The sequence below is a fragment of the Sorex araneus genome, chromosome 3 (genome assembly GCF_027595985.1).
Source record: "Sorex araneus isolate mSorAra2 chromosome 3, mSorAra2.pri, whole genome shotgun sequence".
NCBI classification, from domain to species: Eukaryota; Metazoa; Chordata; class Mammalia; order Eulipotyphla; family Soricidae; genus Sorex; species Sorex araneus.
In genome coordinates, this window is record NC_073304.1 from 116,647,230 (window position 1) to 116,665,046 (window position 17,817).

At 45.0% G+C, this 17,817-nt stretch overlaps 1 protein-coding gene across 3 annotated transcripts in view; it reads right to left on the reverse strand.

The window, feature by feature from the left end:
- Positions 1-200: 200 nt before the first annotated feature.
- Positions 201-17,817, reverse strand: part of ADK (adenosine kinase) — a 481,956-nt gene continuing 464,339 nt past the window's right edge. For all 3 annotated transcript variants that reach the window (XM_055133311.1, XM_055133313.1, XM_055133312.1), the window contains one exon: positions 201-977. In XM_055133311.1, coding sequence (XP_054989286.1) covers positions 853-977 — 125 coding nt within the window. In that variant the 3' untranslated portion in view covers positions 201-852. The remainder of the gene's footprint in view (positions 978-17,817) is intronic.

The window sequence follows — 17,817 nt, forward strand, 5'->3', positions numbered from 1 at the left end:
GAATGCTGGGAATCAAACCCGGGTCAGCCGCATGCAAGGCAAATGCCCTACTTGCTGTGCTATTGCTCCAGCCCCGAGAATGATTTATTCTTTTCTCCTCCTATTTCCATCAATAGATTAGGTTTCATCTCCGGATTCAGTATTAAATAATGATTTTTATTCCCCAGTTTGTTGAAAAACAGAGCAAAGAGAGCAAAAGATTCCCAGCTGATAAGTTTTTATTTATTTGTATCAAATTACAGAGTACCATTGTAAATATAAGATTATGATTTGAGTATTATAACAGAACTCAAACTTTGGCAAATTAATTATTCTCAAAGTTGATTACACTCAAGTACACACAGAAGAGATTATTTGGCAAGATAATTATTTCTGTTATTTGACCATTCATCATGTATATATGTGGTACATACATACACATACTCCTAAATTAAATATACTTATATAAAAAGCTAGAGATTGATGTACTAGGATTAATTCCTTTTTAAAAAAGCTATTATATTAAATGGCATCTGCATTCAAAGCAGAAATGTAAAAAATGATTAGTTTGCTAAATACACATATATTTTAAAAGCAATTGAAAATGAAATCAAAATTTCAATTGAAATGTTATAGATTCCTGTTTAATTGACATTTAAGCAGCACTATCCAACTACGGAAATAAGCATCATTTTCGTAGGTTATTTAGGAGAGTAAAGATTCTACTGAGCATTGCTGGACCATCTAAATTAAGAATGAACATTATCAGAGTCGGAAAAGATGGCAGATGATTTTCTTCTTGACTGATGTGGGAGTTCTTGGGATGCGGTCAGGGCAGTGTTTGTCCTCCCGGGGTCGGACTCCTGCTTCCCGTCAGCGGAAGTCTGGCTTCTCGGGGAAGGTACAGCCAGTTCTCTTGATTATGACACTTGCTGCGTAGTGGCCAGCACGGACACATTCAGTCAGGGGCTTTTCAGAGACGAGCTGAGACAGAAAACCTGGACAAAGACCAAAGGAAAGACTCTGAGCACTGTTTCACAGCACGACAGATGTCCAGCGGGACCCCGAGCAGTCTCTACACTTACCCCTTTCTTCAGTTTCAGAAGGAATGCTACATCTCAAGGATGAGAACATCTTTCCCAAACATCAGCAGCTTCCCCTGGTATTTATTTAACTGTGTGCTCGGTCCCAGGACCTGAACGCCAAACCTCACACACGAACCTGACCCTGAGATCTCTCCCCGTCCCACTAATATTTCTTTTCAAGAGCACAAGCTGGGCCTCATCACGCCAAGCTGCTCCTTCCATGCTTAAATGGGCCAGGGAGAGCCCAATGGTCTCACTGAACGGGGAAGATGGAACTGAGAGGCCATGCAGGATAAAATTAATTACTTAGGAAGAAAGAGAAAGAAAAAAAAAAATAGAAGACTGGAATTAATAATACTAGGAATGAAGAAGATGATAATAAAGTTCCCACATATATACCAAAAGGACAGTAACATTAGTGCATTAAGAACTATGCCAGTAGATTTTACAAGATTGATGAATTGGACAAATTCCTAGAAAGGCATAAGGTTAGCAAAGCTTACTCAGGAAGAAAGAGAACCAGAATAACCATTTATCTGTTAAATATGTTTATTTTACAGTTTAAAAGTTTCCTATAAAGATAACTGCAATCTCAGGAGTGTTCCTGATGAACTTGATCAAACATCAAAGGAAAAAAACAGTCGATGCTACATGGATACTTGAGAACTCTGGAAAGAGAAGGGAAGCCTCCCACTGAGCCCAGCATTGCTCTGACACCAAAGTCTGAAGAGCAAGCAGAAGACTACTATTACTCATAAAACTAGAAGCAAATAGTTTAGATAAAATTTTACAAGGCCTAATACTTAAAAAGGTAATAAATCACGAGCATGGGGGCATTCTAGGAATTCAAGGTTAGTAAGCGCAAGTACAATCCACACTCAGAAAACCGGAGGTCACCTCTGCTTCCCTTCCCTCCTCTTCCTTATCCCGGTGACTGTATATACCGCATCACACCTCCCACCCAGTGTCCATCTCATCCACTACCAGCCAACCTCCTCCCTCTGCTTCTTGTACCCACTTCCCTCCTAGCAACCAGTATTCTGTTGTCAGGGTCTATGTGTTTTGTTGTGTTCATATTCTTTGTATAAATACCCAAAGCAAGGTTGCCAGACATATAGCAGCTTGTTTATATGCTTGTTTATCTGCTTCATAGTGGTCACATCCAACAGTGTTGTGGGCTGGAAGGGTTGAATTTTAACTAGTGTCACAGCTACAGTCTCAACCTTGGCAAGTGCAATAACCTATGTTAAATGTCAAGCCTCTCTAGTCCCAGAAGCAGGATTTTCTTAGAGAAAAAAAACCTAGTTCAGGGATGGAGAAAGTACAGCAGGCAAGGTGTTTGCCTTGTAAGCACTTGATCTGGGTTTGATCCTTGGCATCTCATAGGGTCTGTGCACCACCAGGAGTATGTCCTAAGTTCAGAGCCAGGAGTAACCCCCGAGCATTAACAGGTTACCAAAACAAAAACAAAACACCCAATACTTCAATAAGGTAAGTTCGTTTTTTGACAAGGATACCAAAACAATTCAACAGGAGAAAGAAAATCTTTTCAGTTTACTTATTTGGGGACCACCCTGATGGTTTGTGCCTTGAGGGTTACATCCTGTGATACTCAAGAGGATTATGTGGTGCTAGGATTGGATCAGGTTCTACTGAATGGAAGGCATGTGGCTTAACCCGTATATTATCTTCTTGGTCCCTGACTCCCCCGAATAATCTTTTAATCAAATGGTCTTAGGATAGTTGAGTGCCTTATATAGGCAAAAAAACTGAACCCCAACATTTCCACTATTCTTTATTATTGTGGGGGGCATACCCGGTGATGCTCAGGAGTTACCCCTGGCTCTGCACTTAGGAATTATTCCTGATGGTGCTAGGGGCACCATATGGGATGCCAGAAATTGAATACAGGTTGGCTGTGTGTAAGACAAATGCCCACTGTACTATTGCGCTGGCCCTGTAACACTTCAACTCTTGCTTTAAATTATCTACAAAAATTAACTTAAGTGCATCAAGTGTTTAACTATGAGAATAGACACTCTCAGTGATTTTGAATTTACTGAAGATTTCTTAAACAAGAATCAAAAAGCATAAATTTCTATGACGGAAAAAGCAAGGTGAACACTGACAAAGTCAATACCCCAATACCAAGAAGCAACCCAATAAAAATGAGTGAAAGATGAACAAAAACAATTTAGCAAAGGAGATAAATACATATCATAAAAGCATATAAAATGTGCAACATTCATTTGAGAAATAAAAATTAAAAATAGAATACCATTACCATGTATTAAAATGGCTAAAATTAAGAAGACTGCTAATACCAAATGCTGACAAGGGTGTAGACCAACTGGAACTCTCATACAGAGATGAATGGAATAACATGAGAAAGACTAGGGCAGTTTGGGAAAACATTTGTCAAGGCCAGGGTTAAGAACAGGGGCTGGGGATGGAGCGGTAGTACAGTGGGTAGGGCGTTTGCCTTGCATGCGGCCAACCTGGGTTCGATCCCCAGCATCCCATATGGTCCCCCGAGTACTGCCAGGAGTAATTCCTGAGTGCAGAGCTAGGAGTCAGTCCTGAGCATTGCCATGTGTGACCGAAATTGCCTTGTACACATACAATGACCGAGGACCAATCTCTTCAACAGTGTCCACTTCCCTTCACCAATGTCCCCAGTTTCCTTCCCGCCCCTCTCCAGGATCACTCTTTTTTTTTTTTTTTCACTTTTTGGGTCACACCCGGCGATGCACAGGGGTTACTCCTGGCTCTGCACTCAGGAATTACCCCTGGCGGTGCTCAGGGGACCATATGGGATGCTGGGAATCGAACCCGGGTCGGCTGCGTGCAAGGCAAATGCCCTACCCGCTGTGCTATCGCTCCAGCCCCATCTCCGGGATCACTCTTGAACACAGAGCCAGAAACAGCCTCCAAGCACAGCAGGGTGTAACTTGAAATAAACTGAACTCCACCACCCAGTACCCCCCAGCACCCTACCCTTAAATAAAAAGCTAGTAAGGGGCCAGAGAGATAGTACATCAGGTAAGGCGCTTGCATGCGGCTGATGTGACAGACCTGGGTTTGATCCTGGTACCCATCAGGACCGATCCACCAGCAGAGTCAGAAGCCCAGAGCACCACAAGGTGTGACCCCCAAACAAACGAACAAAAAGCCTACACTTACCACATGACTCAGTCATTCCATCAACAGGCATTTAACCCAAGGCAAATGAAAGCAAATATTCACCCCGAATTTGTCTGCAGATGGCAGTTCACCCCAGAATGCACATAGGTGGCCAGTAATGGCTTTGGGGATGTGTGCACTTGTCCACAATTCTAACACTTTACACTTTTAGTATATATATAGCTCATCAAAGGTCACTCCATGCCATCAAACTGTACAAAAAGGTATTGTAGTTACAAGTCAGGCAGGCCAGGAACAGGAGAATATGGGGCTGCTTCCGCTGGGAAACCTGAGCTGCCAGACTCTGCTCACTCAGAGCAGGAGCAAGAGAAAGTCTCCCGTTGCCGGATTCCTGGGCTGTCCCCAGGGTCCTGGGCGGCCCTGGGGGGCACTGGGTGGGAAGGAGCTGTGTGGGGTGTGGGTTCACTGATGGCTGTTGGGAGCACTGTTGGAGATTTATGTCCTTCTCTCCTATATTCTGGCCGTGCAGGGTTTCCTTCCCCATTAGATGTCATGCTTTGCATCTCATCAAATAAATAAGTATTCTCCACCAAACGAAAGTTAATTTGGTTAATGGAGTGATGTATTTTGAATCTGTTTGCTTAGAATGTTAAATCTCTCTCTCTCTCTCTCTCTCTCTCTCTCTCTCTCTCTCTGTAACAGTTTTTTATCACTGAATTTTCAGGTAGCAGTCAAAGGTCAATATTAACTTTCAGTCCATCTACAAGATTAAAATGCTCAGCCCGCAGTAACGGGAGCAGATGCCAAATTCAGAGTCAGATCAGCTTACAATGGAAACACGGCCACTAGAAGCCTTAGAAGCAACATCTGTTTTCCTCATTCCTCCTGGTATGATCTCTGTGAGAAGAAAGAAAAACTTGTGTTTATGAAATATTTTTGTGAAGCCCGAGTGCCAGCATCCTCACTTCCCAGAGAAGAGCCAGCCGTTGGCCGAGGGCCGTGCCAGCGCTCGCTCCGACCTCTGCCCCAGGTGAACGCCATGTCTAAGGAATCTCTTTAAAAACCAAGGCAGACGAACTACGGATGTTATGAAACCAATTATAAATGGAACTTACAAAAATAATTGATGTGAATTTTATAAGCTGTGTGTAATAGTTTAAACAAAGGAAACATATTTAAAGAACCAGGCCAGGCTCTCCCCCTACCAGGAGTGATACTGAGTGCAGAGCCAGGAGTAAGCCCGGAGCACAACTGGGTCTTGCTCCCTCCTCATTCCCTCAAAATAGAATTAGGCCAGGGATGTGGCTCATTTGTTTGTGCTTTACATATGTGACATCCTGGCTTTAGTTCTAGGAAAACACACACACACACACATGCACATGTAACTCTTCCTTGTAAAATATATGCAAGGCAAGTGCTCTACTGCTGATCTATATCCTCAAGCCACTCACATAACTTTTTAAATTGTGTACAATTAAAATGTACTTTGAAAACATTTTTCTGCTTTTGGGGCCACATCTGGCAATGCTCAGGGATTCTTCCTGGCAGTCTAAGGGGAACATGTGTGGTGCGGGGATGCAAACTGGCTGCATGCAAGGAGAGTGACTTAACCTCTGCACTATCTCTCCAGCCCCCATATCTTCTCCTTAGTTTTGCTTGGGGGCCACACCTGTAAGTGCCTGGGGGACCAGGCAGTGTTGGAGATCAAACTTGGGGTTCATTCCCATGCCAGGCATGAGCTCTAGTTCTTTGAGATCATGTCTCCACAGACCCTACAATGTACTTTTGATCATTTTGATACATTGTTCTTGGTATGAAGCATAATTGCAATATTGCATGTAACAATCACTTTCTTGACTTTAGGAACAGAAACTCAACATTCATTCTACGCTAAGGCTCTATTCCCACTCCAGCCCAACTCTTCAAACAGCAGTTCTTCCAGTCTCTGTGAATCTGACTGCTCCAGGTAGCTCAGATGAGTGGGACCATCTTGTATTTGTTCTTTTCTCTTTGTTGTATTTAACTTAATATGATATTTCCCCAAAATGCTTTTTAAAAGTTTCTATTTAGGGGGGGAGAGAGAGAGAAGAGAGAGGAGAGATAGAGAAGAGAGAGAGGAGAGAAAGAGAGAAGAGAGAGAGGAGAGAGAGGGAGGGAGGGAGAGAGAGAGAGAAGAGGGAAAAGAGAGAGAGGGAGGGAGGGACAGAGGGGGGGAAGAGAGAGAGAGAGAGAGAGAGAGAGAGAGAGAGAGAGAGAGAGAGAGAGAGAGAGAGAGAGAGAGAGAGAGGGATGGAGGGAGAGAGAGGATAAGGCAGACCCAGGTTCGATTCCTGGCACCAGATATAATCCCTCCTCCCCCCAGCACCACCAGGAGTGATCCCTGAACAGTGTGCCCCCCCCCCAAAAAAAAACAACCCGCAAAAAGTTTCCATTTAAATCATTAGTTTACTCAAGCTATATTAAAAAAAAAAACACCTTGGGGGACTGGAGAGACAGTCAAAGATGGTGCTTGCCTTGAGTGTGGTAGACCATGGCTGGATCTCAGGACCACACTGTCCCTTAAGCACCACTGGGAGTAGCCCTGGAGGGCCCCAAGCATTTCTGGAAGTAACACCTGCCCCCCTCCCCCCCGCCAGTACTCCAGGCTGACACTGAGGGCAGCCTCCAAGCACCACTGGATGTGAACCCCAAATCCCTCTGCTCCCCCAAATGCACAACATTTTATTTGAATTTAGAGAAATGTTGCAAGGTGACATGATAATACATACGAAAAGTTCTAAAGACTCAATTAAAAAAGCTATTAGAAACAATAATCTAATATAGTAAAGTGGCACAAAAATCTGTGCATTTCTACATGCAATCTATGAACGACAAGAGAAAGAATTAAAATTTTCTTCTGCAAATCAAGTACCTAGAAATTCACAGATGAGGCAAAAGACATTAAAATCTGTGAATCACTATTTAATGAAATGGAAGACCCAATGAAAGGGAAAAATATTCCATACTATGGATTCAAAGAACAAACATGGTTAAAATGACCAACCCAATCCAAAGTATTATATACATTTGCTGCAATCCAGTAATTCTTCAAGGACACAAACTACTACTAAAACTGTATAAAACTATGAAACTCTCCATATACTTATAGGAAACTTGAGAAAACAGAAGACAGGAGGCACTTTTAACTACACTATAAAGCTACAAAGCTGTAGTAAAACAGTGTGGTAATGGAATAGATACTGACACTCAGAGCTATGGATTAGCACTGAGAGTCCAGCTATACCCCCACCCCTGCAGATATATGGATAATTTATAAAGAAGTCAAGAGCATAATGTAGAGAAGAAAGATCTTTCAACAAAAGGTGCTGGGAAAATTGGCTAGGCACTTAAAAAGAATGAAACGGGCGGGGGCGGGTAGGCGGTTAACTGTGTGCACGAGCACAGGCTTTGCATGTGGGGACTCTGGCTGTGATCCCTCGTACCACATGGCACCCTGAGCACTGAGCTAGGGAACCGTGAGCACTGCCACATGTGCCCCCCCCACCAAACCAAAATAACAACAAAAAGAATGAGATCAAACTGATATTTCACACTGTTCACAAAGGTTAACACAAAGTGGATTAAGGACTTAGCTGTTAGACCCAAATCAATAAAATGCAGATAAGAAAACAGGCAAAACACTCCAGCTCTTGACTTTAGTGGTTTCTTTAGTGATCTGAATTGCACTGGGAAAGAAAATAAACTGAAGTGTCAAACTAAAAAGCATCTGTGGAGTGAAAGAAACTTTCATTAAAACACAGACATCTGGACGAGGAGAAGGCTCACGGGGCCTGGACACATGCTCTGCACGTGGGAGCCTGAGCTGATCCCGAGGGTGGCGGCATCTCCCCTCCAACACCTCCAGGCGTGGCCCCCAAACCAAAAATATCAAGACAAAAGAAATCAAAATATCAAGCAAACAAATGCAGGACCACTTACTAAATGGTAAAAAAATATCCCCATAACATGAAACTGACAAAGGGCTAATACCCAGGTACTATAAAGAATTCACAAAATACAACAACAAGAAAACAATCCATAAAAATATGAGAAGCAACAAGCAGACACTTGATCAAAGGGCAATAGGAACATGAAAAAATGCTACCATCACTGACTGTAAGGGAAACACACAGGAACAAGGAGGCACATCCTCACACCAATGAAAATGTTGGTGGGACTGGAGTCCTCAACGAATTAAAAATAGGGACTGGACAGATAGCATAGCGGGAAGGGCTCTTGCCTTGTACAGGCTGACTTGGGTTCAATCCCTGATACCAAATGTGGTGCCACAAATCTTGCCAGAAGTGATTCCTGAGCACAGAGGCAGAGAGGCAGGAATCAGCACAGCTGGGTGTGGCCCCAAAGCCAAAACAAACAAACAAATAAATAACAGAATTACCTTATGATTCAGAAATCCTACTTCCACTGTCTAACTAAAAGGCAAAATATACTAATTAAGAAAAATATATGCACAACCACGTTCAATGCAGGTCTACTGACAAATGTCAAGATCTGGAAATGCCTGTGTGTCCGAAGGCAGGGGGGTGGATGAGATGTGGAGTGTGGGGCTGGAGAGGTGGCCCAAAGGATGGGGCACATGCTCTGCATGCAGGACACCTCAGCACTGCACAGTCCCCTGAAAGCTGCCACGAGTAGCCGCTGAGCATAGAGCAGGTGCAGCCCCACCTTGCCCAGGAGTGACTCAGACCACTGCCCTTCCGGAGGGAAGGAAAGAGGGAGGCAGGAAGGTAGGGTTATCTACATGAATGGAATAATACCCAGCTAGAAGAGGTGTCGGAACACTGCATGCATAAGATCCTTTCATTTAAAGTAATAAATTGTGGTGCCTCAAAAAATTAATTTTTCTAGTTAATATCTCTTGTATGTGATCTACAAAGAAATAAAATGAGAACAAATGTGCAATAAAACCCACCCTATGAATCTGACCACAAAAGCTGAGGTTTTGAAGGGTAGCAGGGAGCGAGCTGAAAGTGTCCCTGGGCTGTGGCGGAGCCCCACTGGCACTGCAGGGGGTGCGGCAATGCTGTACTCGGAAACACAGAAACACTTACCCACCACGAACCAATGTGATCTCGAGAAAAAAGCAAAGAGAGTGACCAGGGAGACAGGGCTGGTGGCAGAGCTGCTGGGTCTGATCGCCAAACCATCAAGCCTGCACGACTGGGCCAACAGGACTGAGAAGGAGGGGCCCTGGATGGACCCTTCTGTCACAGCACTCCAGGTGTGGCCCCTACTACAGGGAAAAGAAGCTTGGGGCTGGAGCGATAGTACAGGCTCAGAGTGTTTGCCTTGCATGCAGTCAGCCTGGGTTCAACCCCCAACACCCTATTTGGTCCCCTGGGTCAACCATGAATGATCCTGAGCACAGAGACAGGAGTAAACACAGCTGGGGTGGCCCCCAAACCAAACAACCAACCAAACAAACAAAAAGAGATGTTAAACAACAAAAAAACCCTAACAAACAAAACCACTGAAAACAGCAGTGTTTACCCTTCAGCCAGATATGCTTGCTAACTAACATTGCCCTGCTTTCGTACACGAGTCCTCTCCGAACAGGACTTTCCCTTCTTGGCTGCTGGAGAGCAAACTGCCTAGCAGGGCTCTGAAGTTACAGAGCATGAGGCCAAACCAGAAGGTCTGAAAAAGGATCTCTGACATCTGGAGAAGGTATAAAAGAGCAGAACAAAGACGTCTAGTCCCTGCAAGATACCAGTCTGCACGAGCCTTTGTAAGTGAAGATGTAGGCCTGAAAGCCCTTGGCTCGCACCTGGCTGACCTTGGTTCGATTCCTGGTTCTGCATATGGTCTCCTGAGCACTGCTAGGGGTTACTCCTGAGCACAGAGCTACTCCTGAGCACTGCTGGGTGTAACCCCCGCAAAACAACAACAAAATAAATTCAATAAGAACTGAAGTTGAGCTCACCGTAAAGCCAGATCCATTAAATACCTCAGCTACTCCCGGACTCACTGACTTTGTCAAGTAACAAGCACACACCTTGTGGGGGTGGAGCAGCTGAGGGGGGAGTGGGTCGAAAGAGTGAGCAGTTCTGGCTCCCGCTCAGCTGCAGATACTGCTGTCAGCAGTCCCGGGCACCAGGCACCCCACGGCATGTTTACCAGAACATCCTCCAGCTTCCTCTCACGCTCCCCCCGGCCCACCCTAATCACGAGCAAGTGGCTCCATCCAGCAGGGCCAGGTCGTGTTCCTTTGTTCGCATTCCTTGGCAGGAAGCCACCTCTGGGCCTGCAGAATTGATTCCTTTGAGGATTGATTTTTTTTCCCCCTCCCTGATTAAAATTTCAGACATGTTCCAAATTTTCATTGCAAGCGTTCACTGACGGGAGTTTCTGTTCCCTATTTCATACGTGACAGGGCAGGGCTGTCAGGGGCTGCTGTCCCGCTGAAGGCGGCTCTCTCACTCAGGTGAAAGCCTCTGGGTGCGAGGTGTGGACCGCCCGCTTGCCACTAATTCCTTCTCTAGGAGCGCCAAGGACGCTCGGTGGCAAGCTCTGCTCTGAGGGGCGAAATCTCAACAGGTGCCCGCGGCCTTGCGAGGATGCAGGGGAAGGTCGGGCGATACTGTTAGAAATGTTCTCTTCGGAAATGACTGCAGAGTTACACAAGAGCTGCAGAGGCAGACCAGAGTGCTACTGCAGATGCTAATTTCATTTTAATTAATTAATTTTGGTGGGGCCACACCTGGTGGTATGCAGGGTTTACTCCTGGTTCTACACTCAGGGATCACTCCTAGCAGGTCTTGGGGGACCATGCTGGGTACCGGGATCAAACTCGGGTGGGTGTGTGCAAGGCAAGTGCCCTACCTGTTGTACAACTGCTTGGACCCTGAGGCTAATTTTCTTTCTCTTTTAGTTTGTTAGGGGTCATATCCAGATGTGCTCAGGGATCACACCTGGTTCTGCTCTTGGGGGTCACTCCTGGGTGTGCTCAGGGCTCATACGGAGTGTCGGGGATAGAACCCAGGCAGGCCACATGCAAGACAAGAGCCCTACCCACTGTACTATCCCCCCAGAGGCTAATTTTCAACTCTACTATTTCTCAATTCCTACATGTATTCCTTCCATTTTTTCCAGTCTACAGCCAGGCCTATGGATTATATTTTAGAAATATTCTAATTTCAAATAGTAAAAAAGCAATCATTGTGCATATGTTTAAAAAAAGACACCGAATATTCTACAATAGCAATATTTACTCTGATCAGGGAAAAAAAAGCCAGAAGCATTGTTTGAAAGAATGACGTGGGAACATTTAGGAACATTCAGATTATTATTAAGCACAATTCATTCAAGAATTTCACTTAAGTGATATTTTCTTCTAACATTTTCCTCTCATGTCTTTGGGATTTGTTAATGCTTGCAGCCTCTTGGGAAGAGAGCTTTCCATGAAGTCTGTTAGTGTAAGCACCAGTCTAAGAGTAGTGGAATCGGTCAGTCTTCTTAGAGCATCCCTAAAGGAAAGCGTCATACTTTTGTACTCTCAGGCTAAGAGAAATACAAGGAGAACCAGCGCCTCTTAGGAGGCTTCTGAGGGAACCCCAGCACAGTCTTTCTTTCCCAAACGAAAGTCTACATCTATAGAAGCAAGATGCCAAGTGAATCAGCCTGCATCTTTTGAAATGGAAATTGCAAGGACCAATGCGTTGTGGGCAGGGACTGCGGGAGAATTCCTGATAGAATTAGGCAGAAAGGATCAGTGTACTTGAATGGGGTAGCTGTTTATCCCGTGAGAGGATGGAAACGAAGCTTGGTGAGGTCACTGACTCAAGACATAGGTAGAACTGTGTCTAGCACCTTTGAATATTGTAACTGATCAAGATGTGAAACCCAGGGCGTAGGCACCAACTGCAGATACTGGCAAAGTGGTGTGGCAGAAGACAGACTTTTTGTTTTGTTTTGTTTTTTTAAATCGCACCTGGCGATGCTCAGGGGTTACTCCTGGCTCATGCACTCAGGAATTACTCCTGGCCGTGCTCAGGGGACCATATGGGATGCTGGGAATCAAACCCGGGTCGGCCGTGCGCAAGGCAAACGCCCTATCTGCTGTGCTATTGCCAGCCCCAGAAGAAAGACTTTTGACTTTGGCTCAAAAATGTAATTTACTATGTTATTTTATGTGAAGTCGTTTTGGACTTCTAGGAAAATTGAATACAAGGTACAGAGAGGGCCATATTCCTGCTCAGTATCCCCTCTCTTAAACTTGAATTAGTGTGTTGTAACTGATAAACCCTTATTGGCTCATTATGAAAGTCTCTGATTTATATTAGGGCTCACTCTTCGTTTTGTACATTCTAGGGGACTGGAAACGTGTACAGTGATCTGCATGTACCATTATAATACCATACAAAGGGGGAGGGTTCACTGTTCTAAATATCCCATATGTCCCCCCCACCCCCCGCCGTACTCATCCTCACTCCCAACTCCCCCCGCTCTTGGAAACCACTGACCCTTGTTCTGCCTCAGGGTCCCACCACTTTCAGGAAGTCACAGCCTCACATTTGCAGCCTTCCCAGATTGCGTCTTTCATTTACTGTGCTACATTTCTGTGTCTTCCACAGAAGAAGTGTCCCTGTCTTCTCATTTTATTTTGTTCCCAAATGCACCATCTTATACGGCATATTGAATCACCACTGGAGGACATAATGCTAGCTTCTAAGTTTTACAAACTATAAATGAAATAAATACATAAAAATATATGTATACATGTGTGTATCTCTATATACATGCTTTTGGGCCACACTCAGTGATGCTTAGGGGTTACTCCTGGCTCTGCATTCAGGATTCACTCCCAAACCTGGGTTATCCATGTTCAAGGCAAATGCCCTCCCTGCTGTACTATTGCTCAAGCCCTCTATGCAGTTTTTTGAGTGGACATAACAATTTATCTCTTTGGACAAGCAAGGACAAGCTGGGTCATCTGTTTTTTGTTTCTTGTGTTTGGGTCATATTCAGGAATGGTTGGGGGTCCCTCTCAGCAATGCTTGGGGGATTGTGTGGTGCTGGGATCTAACTCGGGGCTCCCATGTGCAAAGCATGTGCTCCAACCCTGTGAGCCATCTCCCTGGCCCAGTAAGAAGATTCTCTTTTTTGGGGGGGGGTCACACCTTATAGTACTCTGGGGGTTTCCTGGCAGTGCTTGGGAAAAATCCTGCAGTGCTGGTGCTCAAACCTCCTGCGTGCAAAGCACGTGTTCTAGCTTCCTGAATAACCTCTGGTTCCACTGGTACAGTTCTGATGTGACAGGTCGCTGGCCCTGGACAATTACCAACAGCAGGGAATGTGAGTTTCTGGCACTATGCAAGATGTGCCACATACCAGCTCAATGCTGGTAAAATAAGAATTGGGAAATAACATTTCATTATATTTGGTGACAAAATTCTGGACATTTACTAAAAGAGATATCTCAGGCTGCACAGTCCCAAGCACTGTGACATATGAGCATCAACCAAAAGCATCCCCTGAGTACGCTGGGGGTGGTGCAAAACCCCAAGCAAGCAACAATAACAAAAGAGTAAAAAAAAAATTTTCCCAAACAAAATGCTTAAACAAAGTGCTTAAAACTTTATGCAGAAATCACTTTCTAGTCCCGTGCTTGGCAAACTCGTTTACTTTTATTCTGTCTGTTGTCTTCGAAATGAAATGACTACCCTCAGACTCTGTTGGTGTTCTCTAGGGCCTTGCTTCAAATCCTCAAGAACTGGATCACTGGTCTACTAAACTCCTGAATTCCTGATTGCTATAATCCTACGGTTTCCTCCATTCTTTGTCCTATTCCAGCTCATTCATTTCAGTTATCAATGCTCTTTATGGTGAATAATATCAAACAATATACTGTACAGTGGTGACAAGTTAATTACGTAGTTATTAAAAGATAATGTGGAAGTAGTAACATAAGTTATCATGTAATTACCTTTGTTCTCAAAGGCTTTACTATGTAATTAAAGCAAAACTGATATAATATTTTATAGAAACTGACTGCTGAATTCTGTATTACCCTTGGCCTGTTCCCTGTCCAAAACTTCAGTCATTTTTGGGCCTTAAATCTCAGTCAACTTGATTTTCCAATTAGTTGTTTATGTTCAATTTATTTCTTAGGTAGCTACACTTTATGTGATGATTTGTGTGTTCTCTTAAAGTGGCCTGCTTAAACAGCTCTAGGCTGGCAGCTATCACAGAGACACTGTTTTAGGACACAGAGAAAGTGTCCTGTGAAACAGCTGAGAGGGTGTGTTTTTTGTGTTCTGCCGGGGGCCACACCTGGCTGTGCTCAGGGCATCACTGCTAGTCGTGCTCAAGGACATCTGTGGTGCCAGGGATCAAACCATGGTTCGTCACATTCCAAGCAAGTGTGTCATGTCTCTGAGCCTCCCTGCAGCAACTTTAGGAGAGAAGTGAGATATAAATGAAGTGCACAAAGACAGTACCGGGTACAGGTAAGGTGCTGCATGTCGTAGACCTGGGTTCAATCCCCAGCACCCCATATGGTTCCCGAACCCCACCAGGAGGGATCTCTAAGCAGAGAGCCAGGAGTAAGCCCTGAGCACAGCCAGGTGTGGCCCCTGCAAATAAACAACTTTATTTATACTCAGGTTACTATCGCTCCTGCATTTGATTTTATAAGATATGAATGAATGAAATACATATCCACATAACTCAGATATGTTATCCAAATTACTTTGACTTATTCAATTGACAGACAACTATTATTTGGGGAGGGGAGTTGGGGCCACCCCCGGTGGTACCTGGAGCTCCAGGCTCTGTGTTCTGGGATTACTCCTGGCTGTGTTCAGGGAACCAGATGTGGTGCTGGGGATTGAACCGGGATCAGCCATATACAAGGCTCATGCCATCCCCCCTGTAGTATTGCTCTGGCCCCAATTCATCTGCCTTCTTTGGGAACATTTCTACTTAGATCTTCTACCATTTCAGTTCCCCCTCCCCCAGTATCAGTCATCCTCCTCTGTGTGGTCGGGATGACTTAGGCTGCCACGCGCTTGGCCGAGACACTCACTCTGGTTATGTACTGAAGCTGCACTCTCGGCTGTGCTCTCTGGAGCTCAGACTCTAGCCCAGGCACACAGGTTTGCATACGGCTGAACATGGCTTGTGGCGTGGGGAATCACGGAGAGCAGAACTGCCAAGACTGCCCTCAGGGGATGTGGACAATGGGGATTCGGACTGTGTCCACGCTCATGCAAGGCTGAGCTCTAAGCCGCTCCGCTACGACTCCGCTCCCTCTGCCCACTTGCTAACCACACTACTCATTTCTTCACTGTTGTTTTGTATTCTATTTTCAGTAACAGTGAAGGGAAGGAAGTTATCAATCTGCTACTGAATTACATATACATATAAACATGGATTCACCATTTTTTCTTTCATTTCTTCTTCAGCTGACAGTCTTTTTTTTTTTTTTTGGCTTTCTGGGTCCCACCTGGCGATGCACAGGGGTTACTCCTGGCTCTGCGCTCAGGAATTATTCCTGGCAGTGCTCAGGGGACCATATGGGATGCTAGGAATCGAAGCTGGGTCGGCCACATGCAAGGCAAACGCCCTACCCGCTGTGCTATCGCTCCAGCCCCTTGACAAACGTTCTTGCATGACTTACACACAGACACACACACACACACTATGACAGTGGACTTTAGTGCTGGTGGTGGGGGTGTGGGAGGACGCGGCCACCCCTGGCTGTGCTCAAGGGACCACATGGTGCTGGGATTCAAACTTGGATCAGGGCCATACAGTGGCATGCAGGGCAAGTGTCACACCTCTCTCTCTGGTCCTGCGTAGGTTAATCTTAAATCAAGGAGACCTGATGCCAGAGATGGAGATAATGCTGCTATTTCTTTACTTCCACCACCACTTCTAATAAAACCTTTCAAAACCTTTATATATTGACTAGCCTGGTTTCCACTTGATGGGAGGGAGTAAGTTTGTTGCTTTGCTTATGAGATTATTTATTCATACAACTAAAATTTATTAATTTACTCAATTAAGTTGCTCAATGCCAGGTACTGTGATGGATCCTAAGATATACTGGTGAACGAGACACATACTGTAGCACTGTCGTCCTGCTGTTCATCGATTTGCTCAAGCGGGCACCAGAGACACATACTAGTCTTAGTTTTCTTTTCTTTCTTTTTGATTTTGGGTTGCACCCAGTTTTGCTCATGGGATCGTATGTGGTACTGGGGACTGAATCTGGGTCAGCGGCACACAGGCAGGTACTTTAAGCACTGTACTGTCTCTCGGACTCCCAGCCTCTGCTTTCTTAAAGCTTGTATTTTAATTTTCACGAGGCAGATTAACAGAAATCACTAAGAAAGGAGTTAGCACTTAATATAATTATGGGGCCCCAGGGCTGTACTTATTTGGGACTGCAGTGTTGCAGGCACGAGATGCCGCCGTTGTACGCTCCCTCATATACAGTGTATGGTTTCCGGCAAGCGCCACAAGCAAATGTGTAACACAAAAGCAAAGGAGAGGGAGGAGAAAATAAAGTGAATTGAACAAGTACAGGCTGTCTGAGAGCCAGGATGAAGGAAGCTGATAATGGGGCCAGAAGAAACACACACTGCAGCCAAGATCACTGACACATGAGCGCTGGGGTGAGCCAGGGAGAGCACAGAGGTGAAGGTGTCTGCCTGGCCTGCGACTGAACCCGATTCAGTTCCTGGCACCCACGGCCCCCAAGTACCACCAGGAGCGATCCCTGAGCACAGTCAGGAGTAACCCCTGAGCACCTCATAGTGTTACCCAAGATGAATCTACTGCCCCCCAAACCTCTGAAGACCCATAAATAATTGCTGTTGTGGTCTCTAGAATGCATTTTTTTTTGGGGGGGGAGTGCACACCTGGCAGTGCTCAGGGGGAATTACTGACTGGCTTTGGAGACCATGAGATGCCACATATGAGACAACCCCCCTACCTGTGGTGCTATTGCTCTGGTCCATTAGATGCACTTAAATTTGGAATCACTGATTCCATTCTGTGAAGAAACTTGTCCAGTTTTGGTTACTGCTTAAGCTTCCTCTTATACTAGTAACACTTAACAAATTCCTTGCCATGTGTTAGGCACTGTGCCTTATTATTTTATTTAGCCTTTGTGGTTACCCTACCCAAATAAGCGATTCTCAATTTCACAGCTAGAAAACTGAGACCATAGAGATTATGTAACTTTTCGAGCTCCATACTTAGTTAATGGCAAAGGACTCAAACCAATAGCTTTTAAAAATTTAATTGAGATAGCGTTAGTTCCCATAGCTATGCATAGCTCATGGATGCAGAGTCACAGCTCTTCCTAGTTCAGTGTCCCTGTCCCCACACCTGCACCCGCTCAGTCTCTGACCGCCTCCCGGGGGCTCCTGCCCCACAGGTTCCCTGGGCTGGTGTGTGGTATGAGCCCTGGGGCTTGTTTTCGTTTCCTTTTATCTATTGCTTCTCTTGGCTTGTCTACATCCCACCTAGGACTGTGGTCATCTGGTACTTCTCTTTCTCTGATTTATTCCACTTCACGCATCCCCACGAAGGGCAGACT